The sequence below is a fragment of the Schistocerca serialis genome, chromosome 5 (assembly GCF_023864345.2).
Source record: "Schistocerca serialis cubense isolate TAMUIC-IGC-003099 chromosome 5, iqSchSeri2.2, whole genome shotgun sequence".
Lineage (NCBI taxonomy): Eukaryota > Metazoa > Arthropoda > Insecta > Orthoptera > Acrididae > Schistocerca > Schistocerca serialis.
Genome location: NC_064642.1, coordinates 612,715,579 through 612,739,217, shown reverse-complemented (window position 1 = coordinate 612,739,217; position 23,639 = coordinate 612,715,579). Strand labels below are relative to the sequence as shown.

General features: G+C 39.1%; 1 protein-coding gene across 2 annotated transcripts in view; it reads right to left on the bottom strand.

Annotated features, from left to right (window-relative positions):
* LOC126480776 (uncharacterized) overlaps positions 1-23,420 on the bottom strand; it is a 147,167-nt gene extending 123,747 nt beyond the window's left edge. For both annotated transcript variants that reach the window (XM_050104076.1, XM_050104077.1), the window contains exons 1-5: positions 23,352-23,420; positions 22,996-23,143; positions 11,147-11,209; positions 11,013-11,054; positions 7,888-8,226 (exon numbers count right to left, since the gene is read on the bottom strand). In XM_050104076.1, the coding sequence (XP_049960033.1) occupies positions 7,888-8,226; positions 11,013-11,054; positions 11,147-11,209; positions 22,996-23,136 (585 nt within the window). In that variant the 5' untranslated portion in view covers positions 23,137-23,143; positions 23,352-23,420. The remainder of the gene's footprint in view (positions 1-7,887; positions 8,227-11,012; positions 11,055-11,146; positions 11,210-22,995; positions 23,144-23,351) is intronic.
* Between the last annotated feature and the right edge of the window lie 219 nt (positions 23,421-23,639).

Genomic DNA, 23,639 nt, shown 5'->3' with positions numbered 1-23,639 from the left:
AACAGGTCACCTACGTCACAAAAGCAATACAACCCAAACATAGGTTTCCAGAAGTTCTACTGTGTATGGAAGAGAATTTCAAACAATTAGTTTATAGATGGTTAGACCAAGAGGAGCCACGGAACAATAAATTTTTTATTGTTAATAACCACTTCCCTCCTGATGTATTACAAACAGCTACAGTAGTGTGCCTTAGGTATTTAATCTGCACAAGTCAAATGTTGTACCCATTGCAAAAATCACAAAAATAAAATTGAACTGGAATAATTGAAGAGACTGGAGAAATGACCTGTGAAAATGTCACTTTGTGTTACTGCATGTGACATCTTGATTAAATTCAAAGACAAGAACATAAATACCGTAACACAAAATAATTTATTTACTAGACAGAATTTTTTGCAGTACAAATGGAACTACCTGTTACCAAAGCCCGCGTCACCTAGGACGACGCTTCCGCGCATATAGGCGGAGCGGAAAGGGAGCATGGGGGGAAGAGAACTGCGCATGCGCACCAGCAGAGAGTGGGCAAACAAAGTCCATGTTACTGAACTGCATTGCTGCAGATAACAGTCAGGCTCATTTGGATGTGATAGATTATATTATATGTTCAAATCTATGAGGGGATAACAAATATTAAAACCAATTTCGATCAATCGTCATGAGAGAAATATTAATTCATGTCCAATGCTCCGCAGATTTACTCTGCATGACGCCAGGAGGCGAGAACAGTTGACACAGCTTTGTGAAGACGTGAAGTACAATTTTTCTCTAAACGACACTGAAACTGTTTGCAATAATTACCATTTATTGTGATTTGAACTGCATTATAATTAAAAATTTAATACACAATAAAATTAACTTCTACATCTACATCTACATCTACATATATACTCCGCAAGCCATCCAACGGTGTGTGGCGGAGGGCACTTTACGTGCCACTGTCCTACCTCCCTTTCCTGTTCCAGTCGCGTATGGTTTGCGAGAAGAACGACTGTCTGAAAGCCTCCGTGCGCGCTCGAATCTCTCTGATTTTACATTCATGATCTCCTCTGGAGGTATAAGTAGGGGGAAGCAATATATTCGATACCTCATCCAGAAACGCACCCTCTCGAAACCTGGCGAGCAAGCTACACCGCGATGCAGAGCGCCTCTCTTGCAGAGTCTGCCACTTGAGTTTGTTAAACATCTCCGTAACGCTATCACGGTTACCAAATAACCCTGTGACGAAACGCGCCGCCGTTCATTGGATCTTCTCTATCTCCTCCGTCAACACGATCTGGTACGGATCCCACACTGATGAGCAATACTCAAGTATAGGTCGAACGAGTGTTTTGTAAGCCACCTCCTTTGTTGATGGACTACATTTTCTAAGGACTCTCCCAATGAATCTCAACCTGGTACCCGCCTTACCAACAATTAATTTTATATGATCATTCCACTTCAAATCGTTCCGCACGCATACTCCCAGATACTTTACAGAAGTAACTGCTACCAGTGTTTGTTCCGCTATCATATAATCATACAATAAAGGATCCTTCTTTCTATGTATTCGCAATACATTACATTTGTCTATGTTAAGGGTCAGTTGCCAATGAATCTCAACCTGGTACCCGCCTTACCAACAATTAATTTTATATGATCATTCCACTTCAAATCATCCCGCACGCATACTCCCAGATACTTTACAGAAGTAACTGCTACCAGTGTTTGTTCCGCTATCGTATAATCATACAATATAGGATCCTTCTTTCTATGTATTCGCAATACATTACATTTGTCTATGTTAAGGGTCAGTTGCCACTCCCTGCACCAAGTGCCTATCCGCTGCAGATCTTCCTGCATTTCACTACAATTTTCTAATGCTGCAACTTCTCTGTATACTACAGCATCATCCGCGAAAAGCTGCATGGAACTTCCGACACTATCTACTAGGTCATTTATATATATTGTGAAAAGCAATGGTCACATAACACTCCCCTGTGGCACGCCAGAGGTTACTTTAACGTCTGTAGATGTCTCTCCATTGATAACAACATGCTGTGTTCTGTTTGCTAAAAACTCTTCAATCCAGCCACATAGCTGGTCTGATATTCTGTAGGCTCTTACTTTGTTTATCAGGCGACAGTTCGGAACTGTATCGAACGCCTTCCGGAAGTCAAGGAAAATAGCATCTACCTGGGAGCCTGTATCTAATATTTTCTGGGTCTCATGAACAAATAAATCGAGTTGGGTTTCACACGATCGCTGTTTCCGGAATCCATGTTGATTTCTACATAGTAGATTCTGGGTTTCCAAAAACGATATGATACTCGAGCAAAAAACATGTTCTAAAATTCTACAACAGATCGACATCAGAGATATAGGTCTATAGTTTTGGGCATCTGCTCGACGACCCTTCTTGAAGACTGGGGCTACCTGTGCTCTTTTCCAATCATTTGGAACCTTCCGTTCCTCTAGAGACTTGCGGTACACGGCTGTTAGAAGGGGGGCAAGTTCTTTCGCGTACTCTGTGTAGAATCGAATTGGTATCCCGTCAGGTCCAGTGGACTTTCCTCTGTTGAGTGATTCCAGTTGCTTTTCTATTCCTTGGACACTTATTTCGATGTCAGCCATTTTTTCGTTTGTGCGAGGATTTAGAGAAGGAACTGCAGTGCGGTCTTCCTCTGTGAAACAGCTTTGGAAAAAGGTGTTTAGTATTTCAGCTTTACGCGTGTCATCCTCTGTTTCAATGCCATCATCATCCTGGAGTGTCTGGATATGCTGTTTCGAGCCACTTACTGTTTTAACGTAAGACCAGAACTTCCGAGGATTTTCTGTCAAGTCGGTACATAGAATTTTACTTTCGAATTCACTGAACGCTTCACGCATAGCCCTCCTTACGCTAACTTTGACATCGTTTAGCTTCTGTTTGTCTGAGAGGTTTTGGCTGCATTTAAACTTGGAGTGAAGCTCTCTTTGCTTTCGCAGTAGTTTCCTAACTTTGTTGTTGTACCACGGTGGGTTTTTCCCGTCCCTCACAGTTTTACTCGGCACGTACCTGTCTAAAACGCATTTTACAATTGCTTTGAACTTTTTCCATAAACACTCAACATTGTCAGTGTCGGAACAGAAATTTTCGTTTTGATCTGTTAGGTAGTCTGAAATCTGCCTTCTACTACTCTTGCTAAACAGATAAACCTTCCTCCCTTTTTTTATATTCCTATTAACTTCCATATTCAGGGATGCTGCAACGGCCTTATGATCACTGATTCCCTGTTCTGCACATACAGAGTGAAAAGTTCGGGTCTGTTTGTTATCAGTAGGTCCAAGATGTTATCTCCACGAGTCGGTTCTCTGTTTAATTGCTCGAGGTAATTTTCGGATAGTGCACTCAGTATAATGTCACTCGATGCTCTGTCCCTACCACCCGTCCTAAACATCTGAGTGTCCCAGTCTATATCTGGTAAATTGAAATCCCCACCTAAGACTATAACATGCTGAGAAAATTTATGTGAAATGTATTCGAAATTTTCTCTCAGTTGCTCTGCCACTAATGCTGCTGAGTCGGGAGGTCGGTAAAAGGAGCCAATTATTAACCTAGCTCGGTTGTTGAGTGTAACCTCCACCCATAATAATTCACAGGAACTATCCACTTCTACTTCACTACAGGATAAACTACTACTAACAGCAACGAACACTCCACCACCGGTTGCATGCAATCTATCCTTTCTAAACACCGTCTGTACCTTTGTAAAAATTTCGGCAGAATTTATCTCTGGCTTCAGCCAGCTTTCTGTACCTATAACGATTTCAGCTTCGGTGCTTTCTATCAGCACTTGAAGTTCCGATACTTTACCAACGCAGCTTCGACAGTTTACAATTACAATACCGATTGCTGCTTGGCCCCCACATGTCCTGACTTTGCCCCACACCCGTTGAGGCTGTTGCCCTTTCTGTACTTGCCCAAGGCCATCTAACCTAAAAAACCGCCTAGCCCACGCCACACAACCCCTGCTACCCGTGTAGCCGCTTGTTGCGTGTAGTGGACTCCTGACCTATCCAGCGGAACCCGAAACCCCACCACCCTATGGCGCAAGTCGAGAAATCTGCAGCCCACACGGTCGCAGAACCGTCTCAGCCTCTGATTCAGACCCTCCACTCGGCTCTGTACCAAAGGTCCGCAGTCAGTCCTGTTGACGATGCTGCAGATGGTGAGCTCTGCTTTCATCCCGCTAGCGAGACTGGCAGTCTTCACCAAATCAGATAGCCGCCGGAAGCCAGAGAGGATTTCCTCCGATCCATAGCGACACACATCATTGGTGTCGACATGAGCGACCACCTGCAGATGGGTGCACCCTGTACCCTTCATGGCATCCGGAAGGACCCTTTCCACATCCGGAATAACTCCCCCCGGTATGCACACGGAGTGCACATTGGTTTTCTTCCCTTCTCTTGCTGCCATATCCCTAAGGGGCCCCATTACGCGCCTGACGCAGCTCCCAACTACCAGTAAGCCCACCCTCTGCGACCGCCCGGATCTTGCAGACTGAGGGGCAACCTCTGGAACAGGACAAGCAACCATGTCAGGCCGAAGGTCAGTATCAGCCTGAGACAGAGCCTGAAACCGGTTCGTCAGACAAACTGGAGAGGCCTTCTGTTCAGCCCTCCGGAATGTCTTTCGCCCCCTGCCACACCTTGAGACGACCTCCCACTCTACCACAGGTGAGGGGTCAGCCTCAATGCGGGCAGTATCCCGGGCAACCACAGTCATAGTCCGATCGGGGGATGTGTGGGACGAGCTGGCCGTCCCCGACAAACCCCCATCCGGACCCCCACAGTGATGCACATTGGCAACAACCTCAAGCTGTGTGACCGAAGCCAACACTGCCTGAAGCTGGGAGCGAAGGGATGCCAACTCAGCCTGCATCCGAACACAGCAGTTGCAGTCCCAACTTCAAGCACAAACCAAAATCATTATATTTGCTTGACAACTGCTTCTGCTCAATAGAATTTTTAAAAATGTATAAGGTGTGTGTGTGTGTGTGTGTGTGTGTGTGTGAAGTGTAATCACTGCGTGTAAAAAAGAATTAGTGGTAGAAAAGACTAATGCAAAAGACTATCGTAAAAATGGCTAGTAACTTGTTATATTTTTCATTGTTAATGGGCATTATGCATGTAAACCAACACATTCGCTATTACAGTGAGAGACCACATTTATAATCCATTGAACAAGCAAACAATTAACCATCATCTGCGACTAACTCCAGGGAATCTGACCAATAATATCGAAAACCACCAATATCTTGACAAGTAACAGTTACTGTCATTTTAGGGCCTTATCCAGTTCGTGCCTTGAAAATGACAGAGGTTTACAACATAATGGGAGAAGCTTAACTTCTCCTTGGGCAATATGCTGAACATTGCATAATTAAAAGGATACAATGTTCTAATCAGAAGGCTAGGAAGTTCTCATTATTATGTATGCAACTGATATGTCGACAAACACATTTTTTAAACCACGAGTCTTTAAAACTAAGAAATATTATTACTTTGTTCTGAAGTCTACATCATAATACCATCATCACTTCTATTTGAGTCTGTTTCCAAACAATCTGATTTTAAATGTACGGTGATAGGTTCAAGGCTTATATCCATCATCACTTCCCAGCCAAATTATTCTTTCTGAAGCTTTTCAGCATTCCACACAGCCTGTGCCCATGCTACAGGTGGGATGTTGTCTGTTGCCTCATTGTCTATTGCCTCATGCACAAGAGATTCATTGCATGTTATCTTGAATGTTTTTTTTTTCTCCCACATAGCCTCAAAACCCTTTGCCCAAATTAATTCCATGGGGCTACAATGACAGTGACATGTGGGTAAATGCAAAACTTAGTGATCCCGTTCACTTGCAAGGAAGTAAAGTTTGTATATTCTGTCACGTAAATTGTACAGTATAAATTAACGAGCTGCAGAAGATCGGCATGAGTCTGATTTATATGATGCTTAATATTTCTATTTTTAAGCCAGGGAAATAAATCTAATTTTCTAGTGTTTGTACTTGATTTTTTTTTTCTCTATAAGATGTGAATTATAACTGGCAATGAGCGACTTCGAAGCAAGGTATGACAAGAATTGTGAATCACTTCATGAAACTGACAGTGTTCATTGCCGAATGCTATTCACTGTTGTTTTTCTTGCACGTAAATACAAGTTTATTCTCAGAAATAAAATCAGAAGAAGAGTCAGCATGCAGAATAAGTGTCCGAGAACCTATCCCTATGAAAACTTTAAAACTGCCAGTACCATCACTCATTTTCCAGCACATCATCTTGGAATGATTCTTACTGACCCATGTTTCATCAAAGTAATACACTGTTGAACTACCTCCTTCTCTTGTATCACGAATCTTTATGTGGGATACAGTTCATGCTGCACCTAGTTCACTTCTTCGAACTATAAACTCTCTTCTTAACATATCTGGAACCAACGTCTTTTAAAATTCTTTACCTTGGCAAAGCACTTACCATTGAAGCCTGCATAATTGTAACATGTTTTTGTTATGTCGGGCATTCATCATTCACATGGAGCACTTTAAAACATCATTGTTAAAACTACCGACTTGCATTACAGGTTCCCTGCGATTTCGATGCTTTCCAGGCGACACGAAACCAACTGTTTCTACAGCTCTGACACTTTCCTTTACAATTCTCTTTTAGAGTTCTCTTGGCTGACACCACATGGTTCTGGAGTCCGTTCTTGTGTTATCCACTGTCAACAGCACAAGACCTGCTTTTAAATTCACATTTGAAAAAGTTATAAATGTGGTAAATAATCTGCCATGCCTGCTTGTAGAGCACGTCACGTTTATTTCCATCACCTGACCTTTTTTATAATCACACGTTAAACATTTACAAGATATACTTTCACAGTTATACGGCTGCAAGAAAAAAAAAAGGAAACAAAATAATTGATAGTTGAATGAATAATTCGGTTTCACGAAGTGTGGCAATAGTGCATAGCATGTAGATTCTCACTCTCAAGCTGTAACACTCTGCTAGCCGCTCGGAAAGAGAATGAATATTATTGGCCAGCAGTGGCTAGTGGAGGGGGATGCGCAGAACGGCTGAATATTGGGCCACCTTCTCACATGACGCGAACAATAGCATATGGTGCATTCACAAACACAAGAAATAGCATTATGAGACTAGTTCTTACTAACAGGGGGAGGCCACGATGTTGGGATCACAGATTTACTTCAAACTTTGTACATCTTTAGTAGGCCATTAAAACAATATAATGTGCAAGTAGTAAGGTGCACTATTCTAGCAATTCCGAGGAAATTACAAGAGAAGTTTTAAGCATCTATTAAGTAACTGATGTATCTGTATGGAAGTGCAAGCCATTACGGGCCATTGTTGTCAAGTGGTTAGTGTTTGGGCATTGCAAGAGAATCGAGGATGAGGTGAAGGTTTGATTCCCAAGATCGCTTATTTTTTGATCTATATGTTTTTCATCACTTGTCACATGACATGTGCTGTCATTGAGCACACAGTACCTTGAGAGATGCTACTGGCATATGGAATAAAATGGAATATAATCACAGAAACGCAGGCTCAGGGAGATTGTGGTGGACACATCACATTTGTTTTGGTCTTCTCAGTGGGCACTTGGGATCAAGAATGTCTTGCACCATACTAACAAATCCACTGACTTGCACCACAGACCTCATGCACGAGGGATTCACAGCCTCACTAGGTTGTCACAAAACATAAAATAACCCACACACAGTGTTAAATACTATAACTTGTCATAGATACTAAATTACTTTCTTTGGTGAACTATCGAACTGGAATACCATAAACTGAAAAGATAAGATAATAAAAATATATTGCTTTGTAAGCTACTTACCTTGTGCATGTACCTTTTGAACCACAAGGGTGGAATATCATCCCTGATCTCCTCTGAGTTAATTTTGTTGCTCTTTGGTGGCTGTGTTGACCCTACAGCTGCAACTATGCGCTTTGCTTTTTCTACGGGTGCAAGTATTTTAGCAGCTGGTCGTGTGCTGGCTGGCTTAGCAGATTTTGGTTTTTCATGTCGACGTACAACACCAAGTTTTGAAAATTTTGCTGTGACACCCTGCACTGAAGTTTCTGTCTGGGTGTTTTGAATGGTATTATCTGTTACATTAGGTCTGTCTAGCTTCAAGACAATTCCTCTCCCTCGGCGAGCCCTCTGACGAGCAAACTGGAAAATAAAAAGGATGAAATCAGAGACTGCTTATATATTACTACTCATTTAAAGAGGGGAAATGAATATGCTCAAGCCTCAATTTGTAACTACACTGCCCATATACAAAATCGACTTGTGTCACTCTTGGCAAAGAGCCACTGTTAGCCATTCACTGAATGGCAACACACTGCTGTTCCTGTTTGCATTTCTTCATTTCATGTGCTCACATGCTGTCACTTTCGGAACTTTATCACTATATGACTTGGTGTAGACTTTTAAGCTATTTTCAGAAGAAGCGGGCACTCACAACTGGCAGGAGATCTGCAAATCCCTTCTCTCCATATCTTCTGCAGCCCAATCAACAATATATTGAGACACTTGCTAGGCAAAGGGGGAATCAAAAAACATCAAGACACTTGCTAGATAGGCAGGGATCTGCTGCACACAGAAAACATTAAGAACAGGAACTGCAGCCAAACAGGATCCACCACTACTGTCACCCCGTCCAGTAGCATTGCCACCTCCCCTACAATTCAATCAACAAGTGCATACAGAAAAACCCCCACTCAATATGAATGTCTCATTTTCCAAACTACATTACACAAATGTGCTTAAGTACTCGACTATTGTCATTCGTCTGTCCTACATACCCTGTGCAAAACATCATTTTAACAAAGTGATATTTTACACTATAGCAAATGTTTTCAAATGCATCTTTGGTGTTGAGTTCATGTATCACATTTGCTGGTCCTGTGTGTGTGTGTGTGTGTGTGTGTGTGTGTGTGTGTGTGTGTGCGTGTGTGATGAGGTTCTGAACATCTACTACGACTCATATGCGCCAAGGTTACCACTCCACAGATTCACAGAATTCTGCCAGCTAGTCTTCAGTCACAAGTACTATTCATTTAATGATAACATTTATAAGCAGATTGACAGACTAGCAATGGTATCCTGTATATTTCATATAATGCGCACAAGGTGTACCCAGAAAGGGTGTTTAACTGACCACTTAAAAGAGCACAAATACTTTATTCGGAATTGAAGTAAGAGCATCTGACTGTATTTCAATACAATTTATTTTGTTATATGAATGTATGATACCTGTTCCGCAGCTGTGATATATTTTGAACAACAACATCAAAGAATGATGCTGCCGTTCACGTTAACCATGAGGAATAAACTTGTTTGACAGTGTCATCTTTCTGGAATTTCAGAAGGTACAAAAGGTAATGGGTGCACAAGTAGACAAAAATCCAATACGGCCATATCAGTGCTGTGAAGACGGCGACTAATTATTTACCAGCTGAAATCAATTATGGATTGTGTGTTGCATCCGCCATAAAGGGATAAGCATGTTTATGTATGAGAACAAATTCGCATCAAACTGATCATCATACTTATTTTAGACTGTATAGCATAATTTTTGGCATGCGGCAAACACCTATTTCCATACAAAGCTGCACTGCACTCCAAAGTTTCTATCAGCAATAAACTTTGTTTGTCCTGAAGCACTGCACATATTAGCTGTTAACTCATTAGAATTAGTTTAATTTTGGTGTTCTGTGGTATGTGCCTGGACTCTAAGGAATGTCATAACCTCTCGTAGCAAACTCATACACATCACCCATCTTTATGAGATTTAAAAATGTTATCACCCTTATCAAAGTATTGTGTCAAAAACAGTAATCCAATCCTAATTTTGCACTTTGTGTCACATTCTGTTTTGAAATGTGGGATCTTGGGGGCATTTTCACCAACTGCTGACTGGAAATTGTATACAAAAGTGTTATGGTAAATCATCAGTTTCCAATTTTCTACTCTTCCTCCGCACTGTAAAACTCATCAATCCTTTGAATGTTTATTGTTTTATATACCGACGTAGAATTTCCCAGCACTTTAGAAAATGAATCTCAGGGGGGAAAAACACCTTTGACGTGCAACAACATGTACGCTGCATATTTTCGTATTAAGAAGGTATAAATTTGAATTCCACCAGACACCGCATGGCACTTCCCGAAGCACTGAAATCGAGATTGCGATACGCTTTTGTAAGCGTGATCTCGCCAGCTGATGACAGCATAGGACACGTGATGTAGTCAGCCAATAGCAATATCACCCTTAAGTAGCACGAACAAACAAATAACGAAAGTTAATGGTTTAAATAAACATACATAGCACTCACATATAATATTGGTCTCGAAGTTTAATAAGCTGATAGAGAAGCTAAGTTTCCACATATAATGTTGATCTTTTTTGCGCGTGTTACACTTTAAGATACATCACACAAATGTGCCAGTAAAATTTTTAATAACGACGTAAATGTCTGATCTTCTGGACTCGAAATTCTTCTAAATGGTCGTCCTGAAAAAGTTGATTTTTAAATGAAGGTGAAACGCTTTGTGATTTAAGAAATTCATCGTACATTCTCGCATATAGTTCATCTTGCGTATAAGTAAATCTGCTTTGCATGTCGCGCTTTTCAAAACACCATTCGCAATATTTTCCCGTGACCTGTTAGACATAGGTTCGGTTCAGCAGTTGCAACAGATCACCAGATAACAGGCGTCACCACGCTTGCGCAGCTACGATGACGCAGGAAGCCCTTATGTTCGTATGTGTAAAACATTAAAAGATCTTAACATTACCTCATAAAAGAAACAAGACAAAAGAGTATACTTCAATTCCCGGTTTTCTCCTGGATGAAAAAATTTCCGGGTTTTTCCTGGATCTCCCGGGTCGTATACACCCTGCACTCACATAATACATGAAATAATGTGTGATCTTGTTCATATTAATCTCACCTTTAATGCCTCTTGGAATTCACATTCACTTTGTATTGGAATCTGAAAAAAATAAATAAAAATTATGCACCCAATTAATAGTGAATAATGTGAAGCCAAAATCTAAAAAATCACTCCTGCGATGATTATCTTACCTCATCTCCTTCACTGTCTACGTAAGAGAAATTGATGTCCTCTGCTGTTCCTAAGTTTTGAGACTGAAACAAAAAATTACATAGATCAACAATATTTGTGAAAGTCCGGTAATACATATATATAATAAATGTAAGCACAGTATGTCCGTGTACGCCGCTATAACTCCTCATCCAACTCCCACAGCTGCATAGGGGCTATATGGTATGGTAGATCTCCATTCCCCATCCATGAAGACGGTCTGAAACTGCAGGGACCGAGTTTGAAGACGTGGGTTCAAAAGACGGCATCACACTAACATACTTCTTATGGGAAGTCAATGAACCACCTGGAACTCAAGTGCTGAAGTGGCCAAGACTGGCCAGAATGTTCACTCCAGAATTCTCACGAATGTTTTAGAAAGTTTCAGTTTTCTTTAATGTTCGTGAAAATTTATGAATGTTTTAGAGTCTTCTCAAATGATTTGGAGTGTCTCAGTGTACTACAAAGAAATGAATAAGTGTGTGCCAGACTACTTTATTTCAGGCATAATCCATATCACTTCAGGCACGGAGGTTACCTCCACAGTCTCAGATGTTATTGAATTTAGCATATGTTAAAATTCAGGAGTAAGTAAGAAACACATATTTTTTTGTTCTCTCCAAAAATATTCCTGCTCGAGCTACAGGCCTCCAAAGATGACACCGCGAACACAATTTTGAAGATGCGAATTTCAGAAATTTTTTTAAAATGCTATACCTCTGTAACAGTTCTAGATTTTTGTTATAGCTTTTAATTTGAAAGATAATTGCTCTATGATTATAATGGTATCCTCCATTTGGGTGTATCTTTTGCTGTCGCCTTTTGAATTTTTTTTTATAATTTACAGAAAAAAACTATTTTTTTCCAAAAATGCCAATCCACAAAAGTTAAATTTTTTCTGTTAATTAGTACCATGTAGTACTATATTCTCTATAAAGGAGCTTCCACATTTAAGTTAGACATGTTTTATTTTAAAAAAATCTTCATGTCTTCATTGAAGTTTTTAATTACTAATTTCTTTGTTACAATGTTTATTTCTATTGTCTTTGTTGCAGTTATTTCTTATTACTTTCTTTGTTGCAGTTATTTCTTTTCAATTTCATTGTTGCAGATATTTCTTACACTTTGTTGTAGTTTCTTTGTCGTGGTTGTTCACTGCAGGTTTCTGTATTGTAATTGTTCAGTGTTAATTTGTTTACTGAAGAAGCTTCTAAATAATCTGAGACCATCCAGTGAGTTCTTTGTTTTCGTGCGGAATTTGCCAGTTGACACAGTTGCAGTGTGCTTTGTGAAAATGACTGTTTGAAATATCTTCTGGCTGGGGTCACAGGAGAGTGAAGTGTGCAGACTATTTGTATATCCATAAGAGATTGATATGTAGGAGAAACAAAAAAACAGACTTTGTTCTCATTTGAAGACTGTTTCAAAGTGAATATGTTTCCAGTGGGTGTTCTGAATGTTTTGACAGAATAACAACAATGATAGTATCTGAACCAGGTGAAGCCTCCCATGGTGCAGATGATGCAGACTTTGCATCAATAGAGGAAGAATTAAATACCCTGAATCAGTAAATTACAGAGGTAGGTGTTAGTCCTGTTAAGAAACCATGGTCAGAGAAGTCGAGTCATAAGCTCTATGCATCAAGAAAGCACAGAGGAATTACTAAAGCTATGGATGAAAACACTACAGAAAAACTGACTACAATCTTCAAAGTGAAAATTACATCTTCAGAAGAAAATGAATCAAAGCACTCTTGCAAGGAATTTTTCAAAAATATCAATTCAGCTGTTAAATATTGTGCATCCTACAGTGAAAAGGTGCAAGTTTTAACTATAATTCCATAGACATTTTCAAAGAAAACAATTTAGAACTATATTCCAACAGACAAATCAAGAAATGTGAGGTCTGTAAAAGGAGTCTTTGGAAGACCAGATCCCTATTATGGTCATCCTGTAGAAGCAGATCAAGTCAAACAGTGCAGTCATTTTATCTGGAAGATAAATGTGACTGTTCTTGCCAGAGCGCCAACAAAAAGAAACTATAACTGTAACAATTGGAAGGTCAAAAAAATGTGAAAGTGTAAAGGTACATGACTTGCAGTATTAAATAAACTTTTACGATTTATAAGAATAACTATACAACTTCACATATTGGACGATCAAAATTTTATGCACTACACACCCATCCAGAGATGCCTGTTTATGTGTGTACTGCGTGAATTTTGAACTCTGTGCAGTAGCTTTGAAGAACTTACTGGAGCACGCCCTTGACTGGGCATGTGAAGTCATCAGCAGCCTGTGACGTAAAGCGGGAGACTTGTTTGTCTGAAGAATGTGGTGACTGGCCTGGAAAGGGAAGATTGTCTTTACAGACACTTGGCCTGGAAGACGTAACAGATAACTGTGCAGAAATTACATATGCGACAGCAGAAATTACATATGCGACATGGGAGGAAAATAAAGTAATTAAGAAAACTGTTGCCTTTTACAATTTCATTGATGAACTTGGTGAATGGTCAGTGAAAGCAGTAACACACCAGCATATGAAGAAATTACAACAACAACACATGGCAGAAGTGAAAGGGTGTGTACAGGCTAAAGAACTATGTTTAGTGCTTCACTACGATTTTACTGAGAACTGGTTTGTAATACAGGGGTATCATTGGAATAATGACCAGGTTTCAATCTTTACACGAGTGATATATTTTCAAAACAAGGCCACAAGAGTTGCACTTATAAGTGATGACACACGACGTGACTCAGCATATGCTTTGCTAGCAATGCGCAAAATTCTTCAACTGCAAACAGGGGCAGAGAAGATCACCATTATTTCTGATGGTGCCCCTAGTCATTTTAAAAATTTTTACCAAGAAATTACAACAACAACACATGGCAGAAGTGAAAGGGTGTGTACAGGCTAAAGAACTATGTTTAGTGCTTCACTACGATTTTACTGAGAACTGGTTTGTAATACAGGGGTATCATTGGAATAATGACCAGGTTTCAATCTTTACACGAGTGATATATTTTCAAAACAAGGCCACAAGAGTTGCACTTATAAGTGATGACACACGACGTGACTCAGCATATGCTTTGCTAGCAATGCGCAAAATTCTTCAACTGCAAACAGGGGCAGAGAAGATCACCATTATTTCTGATGGTGCCCCTAGTCACTTTAAAAATTGTTACCAAGAAATTACAACAACAACAAATGGCAGAAGTGAAAGGGTGTGTACAGGCTAAAGAACTATGTTTAGTGCTTCACTACGATTTTACTGAGAACTGGTTTGTAATACAGGGGTATCATTGGAATAATGACCAGGTTTCAATCTTTACACGAGTGATATATTTTCAAAACAAGGCCAGAAGAGTTGCACTTATAAGTGATGACACACGACGTGACTCAGCATATGCTTTGCTAGCAATGCGCAAAATTCTTCAACTGCAAACAGGGGCAGAGAAGATCACCATTATTTCTGATGGTGCCCCTAGTCATTTTAAAAATTGTTACCAGCTGTTTGAATTGAGTAAGTCGCTTGAGCCAACTGACTGGGTATACAGTGCGACTGGTCAAGGGAAGGGGGCTTGTGATGGTGTAGGAGGCCTGCTGAAGCACCATTTACAAAACATAATCTTTCCAGACCAAATACAACTGTGATTCAGAATGCTGAGGATTTTACGAGTCATGAAACGTTACACATCCACAGCCCTCATTCTTTTGTCAAAAGAGGAAATCAAAGAATTCCGTGAGCAGAAAAAAAGAAGAATGGTCCAAACAAACTACTCCTGTGAAAGGAATTCAGAAGACACATTTTTGGACTCAAAGTGATGGGCGAACTCATACGGCACACACTTTAAAGAGCAAGAAAGAAGAAATTTCGTTTGTTCGGCCAACACCTCAGAAACAGCAGGATAATATTCAGATTCACAACCTGGGAAGGGGGATGTTTGTGGCATGTGTGTATGACTGTGACTGGTGGATCGCAGAGATTATAGACACCAGTTATGAGTTAAACGAAACTGTAGTGAACTTTATGCTACTACATGGACCAGGTGCTGGATATAGGTTTCCAGCTGAAGGATGCAACAATACCATGAGTGCTCACTTCCTGTTCACAATATTTTGAAGATTGTAAGTGCTCCATTTCCTATTGGTTGAACAGGAAGGCATCACTCTATATAAAGGAAGATACTGAAGCAGTGGAACACATTTTTAGTTCATTGACTGGCTAATTTCAGTACAAAACAGAGTGCACAGAAGATGTATAAATTGAAACCTTTAAGTCTTTGGACCTTCCACATAATTTTGGAACCATTTAAAATGGCTTGAAAAATGAGTCTGTTACTCATCTTTCACAACTAAAATTATGTTAAATATGGCTAGGTTTTGATTTTTATGAGCCTGTTATGTGGTAATAAAACAGGAAGTTTTGTATCGCAAAACTTTCTGTTGTTTATAAAACCTGTTCAACCTAAAAGTGAAAGCTCTCCTTTTCAGGGACTGTAGAACTGCATGGTACTAATCAACAGGAAAAAATCAAAATTTTATGGATTGGTATTTTTGAAAATATTTTTTCCATAAATTACAAGAGAGTTCAGAATGTTATGGTGAAAGAACTTTGACAGATAAATCCAAATCGAGGATTTCTTTGTAATCATAAAGCAATTATTTTTCAAATAAAAAAACCAACAAATATCTAGAACTGTTCCAGAGATACAGCATTTTAAAATTTTTTCCAAAATTCACATCTTCAAAATGGTATGCGCAGTGTCATCTTTGGAGGGCTGTATCTTGGAGCAGGAATGTTTTTGGAGAAAACAAAAACATACGTATTCCTTACTTAGTCCTTCATTTTAACATATGCTAAATTCAATAACATCCGAGACCATGAAGGTCAGACTTTTTCCTAGCCTACTTCAATTGATATGGACTATGCCTTCAAATTAGAGTACTGTTGAATACTGTGGATGTAAGAGTCCTTAAGAGTATTTTTGAGCACTGAAGAGTATTTTTGAGTGTGAAATACTAATATTCTTATGAATTTTTGGAATGTTCATTTTTACAATGTTCTCGAGTGATCTGGAAAGATCTTGAAAAAAAGAGAAAAAAAGCAAGTGATGCAGGACTTTTTAATCTAGAACAACAATAAATAAATGCTAACCCATGAAAATTAAATAACTAGGAAAATGAGTTCTTTGTACAAATTCAAAAGCACATCTTTACACCTAAACAGGGAAAGAGATGGTCAGGTGTACTACTAATTCTGGAGAACTCTACATTTATAGGCCTATTACACCAAGGGAATTACTGAAAAGATGAGGCTAACCAACACAGCACAGGCTTTAAGAATAGGACTGACACTACACACCTGAACAGCCATCCCAGATTGCTTGCTGTACGTCAGGCTGTTCCAGCTTAACTCTGCTCAGCTGGTCGAATGATGATCTCTATATACTGCATTCTGGCCTGTATGCTTAGAGATGGTGGGTGACTGTGTCAAATTTTGCATCCGATTTGTAACCAGCGAGCATCACATGATATCAATGCTTTCTTAATGTAAAGGATGACATACCAAGCTGGCAGAAATAAATTGCATCATCTCCTGCCACTATATGGTTCAATCTAATTTACAAGGCTCATCACTAATACTCATACTTAGAAGGTTCATAATTTTTCTAGCAACCCTTCGTGACCTGAACGTTAAGATTTCAATTTAAGCAAAGTACTTCTTCCAGCACTCAATTCATTAAGATCATCCCAGCCACCTCATCCATCAAAGCCAGTAAACACAAAGGAAATTAACGTTAAAAGTGCAATTTTAAACTAACTGAAAACCTGTTACCTAGCAATTAAACTGTCAATTGGGACCAGGGAAACAATATCTGCTCTAACTTGTAAAGCCAGCAAGCAGTACCTGGTAGAATACTGTGAAAATAATACTTGAAAAGTGGTCAGTGAGGCTAAGACAGCCTCATTTCAGATCCATTTAGGTTATGCTGAGTTGTCAAGACAATGGTGGTGGTAATCTGAGAATGTTAAATTTTCTTACGCTGGGTTTCCATACAGTATGTTTGCAGAGGACACACACTATCTCGAGTGGAACAATGACATGATGTAATCCTGGAAAGAATTTAAACAAACTACTGGAAGATGTGGGGTTTATAATTCAAGCCTGTTACTGATTATTTGGACACACTGTTAAGTGTCACTCTTAAGTAAGCCACATGTCCATAATTTCAATACAACTGTCAGCTTTTTCTTGCCTTTCTTGAGATACCTGTGTTGTCTAAAGAAGTGTATGTGCTATCAGTTTAACAGCTCTCTCTGAAACAAAATCTGTGCAGTTATTTGAACTGAAAGTGTGTAGACTACATTCAGTTTTCTCAGTTCTAGCATTCAATACTTGTGTTCAAGACAATAAATTGACAATGGACGACAGAAAAAGTTTCAAAAACCAACTTCAAATTATAACTCTATGAATAATTACAGCATTGCATGGAGGTATTCAAACAATCATTTTCCCTATGATCCATATGTGAATGGAACGAGAAACCCTAATAACTGGTACAATGGAACATACCCTCTGCCATGCACTTCAGGTTGGTTTGCAGAGTATAGAGTTAAATGTAGGAAAAGGACAAGAACAGTTTTTTGTATGTCTATCAGTTCACTGAAATACTAGACATTATTACTTACAAAACAACTACACGCTCTACCCTTCAGAAGCTTGTACACTTACCATGTACACTCCACTGCATGAATCTCAGACTGACTGCAAACACTGACAACACACAGTCTGTAACCTCCCACATTTCATCTTATCATGGACACTAACTACTTCATTCATCTGACAAACAGGTTTCAGGCACCATCTGTAGCTAATAAACATCCTGAGCCTTGCATAGTCACTAGTCCTGTTTTAGAAGAAGGCTCTCAGCCTGCAAGATATGAGCACTCACAGAAGAAGGGATTATTGGTAGTTGGGAGCTCTCATCTTAGGCATGTAATAGAGGCCCTTAGGGATTTGGGTACCAATGAGGGTAAGAAGTTCAGTTTGCAGTCTGTGTGTGTACCAGGGAGGATCACCCCAGATTTGGCACAGGTCCTTCTGGATGCTATAAAGAGCACAGAAAGTGCCAAAGTGCAGGTGGCGGCTCACACTGGTACTGAAGATGTGTGTTGCTTTGAACTGGAATAGATTCTCTCTGGTTCCCAGGGGTTATCTGAATTGGTAAAGACTGCCAGTCTTGCTTGTGAGATGAAGGCAGACCTCCCATCTGTAGCTTCATTAACAGGACCTCTGATATGGAGTTGAATGGAGAGTACTAAATCAGAGGCTCAAACGAATCTGCGCAGTGTACGCTGCAGATTCCTCACCACATGGACAAAATTACATTCAAACTGATCTACCTGCTGTGCAATGAACCAGATCTTAAATTGGCGAAAGGAATAGGTCTTGTCAATGACCATCTGAAAGCAGCAGAGGTGGGTTGAATCTATTGATACCGGATATCAACTTTGACCACTGACATTATGATGCTGTTGCATGTTGTGTCATACACGAATAAACAGAGACAGAACAAAATGTATGGTCTAGGTCACGCTTGAATTTTACACATATTGTACAATACTTTAATGGTTTATGTCAACTATTCTAATGATGTCATGGGTAAAAGCAGATGTGTAGTATCAGCACTCCAGCATTTTCAGTAGTGCCACTCATCTGTTATTACATAAATAATGGGCAGAAATGACAAGCAACGGAAAAAGCCCAAGCTTCTTTCGAGAATACAATATGAGACTGCCAACCTTTATTTAACGGGAGCTGGAACATCCAATCCGAACAATGTTAAATTTAGTGACTTGGCTTCTGTGTATTTCAGGAACCACTGTAGCCCCTGAAATGAAACTTTTACAGGACTTAAACTTTATGTTCTGAGTCTACTGAACTATAATAATTGCATTTCAGCCACTGCTTTCGGAAATACAATTTTTTAATTACACGGTTAAAATTTTGTGTATTTTTTTTACATTACATTAAATAATTTTAATTATACATAAGATTATGTTCTTCTTTTAGTTCAGTAGAATAAGGATATGTATGTTATTATTCCCTGAAAATTTGAATACTCCACTCGAAGTGGTTTCTGAGATTTCGAGAAAAATGCAACAGAAAATGCAAATTTTCAGGAACGGCTTCTAAGGTTTCAAAAAGACTGTAACTCAATATATGCTTAATTTTTTTGTTTTTAGTCACTCAGGAGCACCCTACACCCAAATCAATGGGATTTTGAGTCTGACCATGCAGACATTTCTTCAGTAATTCAGGATTTGCCAGGTCTCTGTAAATAGGTTTTATGATATCCATGACTGTGACTGGGATGGAATGTTTATGGCTGTATGAACTGTTTGAGTACTGGGCATAGTGGTAATTGCACTATGAATCAGGTCCAGGAGGGCAAAGGTGGTGTACTGGTTTTTCATCAGTTGACAGTCTGTGGAAGAAGGTAGCCCATACTACCTGCTCCACTTTCAACAAATCCTCAGTATTATTTATAATGGCCATCATATAATACTGCTGTAGTTCATCAATCATTTTATCTGTCAGCCCGCCTCTTATGGTTTTACCATCAGAACGTTTCTTGTCAATTGTTTCAACTTCCTCAACCTGGCACCCATCCTCTTCTGGATATGACCTTTATTACACAGCAATCCACAGCCTTCTATATAAAAATTTACCGATTTTATTACATCTTGAAGTAATGCATGTAAAAATTTTAACATTTTCAACCGGTGCAAAAAAAAAAAAAAAAAAAAAAACTTCCAATGTGAGTTTATAAGTCTCACAAACACACACACACGGAAAAGTGCAAATATGGTAATGAGATAAAAACCTGAAAAATAAAGAAAGAAAGAAAAGTTTCCATTCTAACTCCCCTTAAACAGGGGCTGACTGCCTCAGATGTGGCTAAAATTAAAGTGGCTCCCATGATAGATCAATAATGAACTTTATGAAATCAAGGAAACTGTGCGCTTAATATCATGTAAACATTTCCTAAATAAAGTTTCATTAGCACAATAGATAAACTTGAGCATTCACCTGTGACATAAGTGTGTCGTGTTGCATAACATCACGATGGCACAGAATATTTGAAATGTATCAGGTTTGTAGCGGGCATGTTCGAGTGTTTGGTGGCACACACTAGTGCGGCATGTTTGTCTATAAATTGTTTGTGAATCTTGCTACTCATGTCGGACTCTTTGAGCGCTGTTTGTGATAATAATATTGGAAGACACTGTGGTGGTTGTTAGTGTGTTATTTTGATACTGGCAGCTATAGGCAACAGACAGGTTTTCTGATTTGGAATTATTAGTGAGGTGTCTTGCTTATTGTTGGAGATTTAATTTTACGTTTTGGTAATGGAAGAGCCACCAAAGTGCAAGAGTAGGTCCCTGCATGTCGCAATGAGGGATGACATGTTGAGCACATTTAAATTCCTGTAGTTATTTGCTATGATTGCCGAGAATGTGAGACATTACGGTTGATGAGTAAGCACGAGATTGACCAAAGTTGCTGCATCTTGGACCAGCGACCAGTGTATGTGGCATTGTTGGTGGGACAACGTATGGTGTTCTGTCCAGAAGGATTCTGGTTTGAGAAGTTTCAAGTTTTTCTACTCAGGAGATAGTGCTGATGGCATTATTGTTATCACTAGATTTCTGTAAGGTGACATTGGCTGGCAAGTTCGTTTTTATGGTTTTGTTTTATTTTATCACAGTAGTGTGCATGGTATGTATGTTTACGTGCATGATTGTGTGTTTATTGCATTTAAATATTGATGTTAGTACAATATTTTATAAATTTTCTTGGCTGTGTTGTTAATTGTTGGTCATCATCTTGAATTGAGTGACAGGTATTGTGAAGTTTGTTTTATCCACAGTGGTGAGGTAGGTATATGAATGAGTTTTGCTTTTGTGATACCATGGACAGGTTTACTGATGCTGTCCATAACACATTTTGTTAGTTTTCTCTGTGTGCAGGGTGCAATTTATTTCAGGATTTCTTTATTGCTATTGGTCTTTCCAGTTCTGCTATACAGAACAACTCATGTTACTTGGTTTTTGCTCTTATAGGCTTACTTTTTTTTTGCTATTAATGTGATTTTGCCATTGTTATTTTAGATATTTGTTTCCCCTCCACTCAATATCCCCTATTTTCCCACAATTTCCAGTTAGCTTAATATTTCATATTAACAATTTGCACAATTCTATGCTTCATACTTATATTTGGGTGTCATGGAAATGTTTAGGGTATTGACCACCATTTTAAAATGACATGTATGCTGCATCTTGGGGCGTGGCAAGATGGCACTGGTGGAAGCTGATAGATGGTATCCGATAGCCTGTATTACCCACAAACATTAGTAGCAAAAGCACTGTGATTCAGACTTCCACATCCTATAAATTATTTGGCAAGTTGTTTTTGTTTTTTTTTTTAACTTAAGTGTGCACTACCATTACTAGTATTTCATTGAACACTGACTGTGAACATATCTGCACTTTATGGCTATCTGACTTGAAAGGGAGCTGTGTACAATTGCTTTCAGCATTTCTGACTAAGTTCATGAAGTCTTCCCTTCCCTCTCCACCCCTTTGCGGAGGGTCATCCCATTTCTGTCTTTTAACTAAATCAAGTTTGTGGTTTCCCAGCTCCATACCTGGGCACATTAACTATGTCTTATTTGTTAACAGTAGGTCCGGTAGGCTTGTGAATGGGCATCTCTTCCTGACTGGAATGTTAATGGTCCAGCTCATCTACGTCAGCAGGCCATCATGCAAGCAGCTTGTGATTTCTAGATGCCCTCAGCATTTTTGACACTCTTGTTCTCCATGCTACTTTATTCTTGAAAGATAGCTGAGAAATTTGAAATCATGAAACTATGAATGCATGACCACTTTTACTGAAGAGGGTTTTTTTTTTGGGGGGCGGGGGGGGTGCTTATAGCCTTCCGTCATGCCACAGATACAATTTGGGTGGGGAGCTTGGGGCACAGGGAGAAGGAGAAGCAATTCCTACAAAGAGACTACCATTTGACTTGCCTAAACACTTCAAAATTAAAGCATATTCATTCTCAGTATAACTCTCGAACCTTCAAAAGAATAAACAGCATATAGTAAATGCCCTTGATACACAACGTAAGCAATCTACCATAAATCAAAATTATTTGAAATGCAATGGATAGAGTCTATATCTCTGTATCAAAGAATACTTTACTTTTTCATGTCCCTCTTAGAATGATCAATAAGATATAATGAGCGAATAATGGCATGTTGTGTATGGTACAAGTTCATTTACTTATATTTCATATCTGTAGTCATGTATTTCATATGCTCTACAATCTAACTGTGAATACAAACATAATGTGCAAATCAATAAATGAATTACCAGATGCATATTGAACACCACTTTTTTGGACTTTTCCTTCCCAATGTCATCCACTTCTCATTACCGTTCTTGAGTGGACTACTTTTATTCTTCAATTCAGTAATAAGACATCCATAATTTACTATCCAATAAATAACTGTTCGCGTTTTTATAATGCTTTCTGTATTTTAACTTCACTTCGGTTACACTACTTTACAGCACCCTTTCTAGACGTTAGAAAGTTCGGACCGTTTTCGTGTAAAAGCGCTCATATGTGACAGCAGAACATTCGAAAAAGGGTAATAACACAAACATAAATTACAAAATTATTAAACACGGCTTTCAACGTATTTTATTAATTAAAACCAATGAAAATAGTCAATAAAGGCTACTACGGAAAATTACCAAATAAGATTTGAAACTCATCCAGTCGAGTGATGCATCTGGCATATCCCATATTCCAATACTTGCGATATCTTCTCCACTGCCTGCGACACCTTGTTTCTTTTTCCACTGGAGCTCAAATATAATTCCTAGTGTATCCATTGCTGATCTGTACAAAAAAAAACAAAATGAACATTTAACAGATTGTCGAAATAGTTCCCAAATTACTGAACAGCAATGAATATTATAGCCACACACACACATAGATATGTGAAAAAACAAACTAGTGTACGGAACTCATCTAGCGACAACAAATAACAATAGTAACAACAATGAAAATCAACAGTTACACCGTTAAACAATCGAAGACAACATACCTTGTTACTACGCATCTGTCAAACAACCACAGCACTTTTCATGTAAACACAATCTTTGCCATCATTGATGAAGGATAATAGTCTCTGGAGCTATGAGTCGAACACGAATATGGATATCGTGTACAAGACGAGCCCTGCTGCTAAACGCACATTAGAGCGGAAGGGAGAATGAAAGGGGAGATGCGAGCATTCACGTTCAAAAACACCAGAAACAAATAACAAAGGAGGTAACGAACTGGACAACATTCAAGACAGATGTGTCTGACACCTTTACTTTAAATGAAGCAG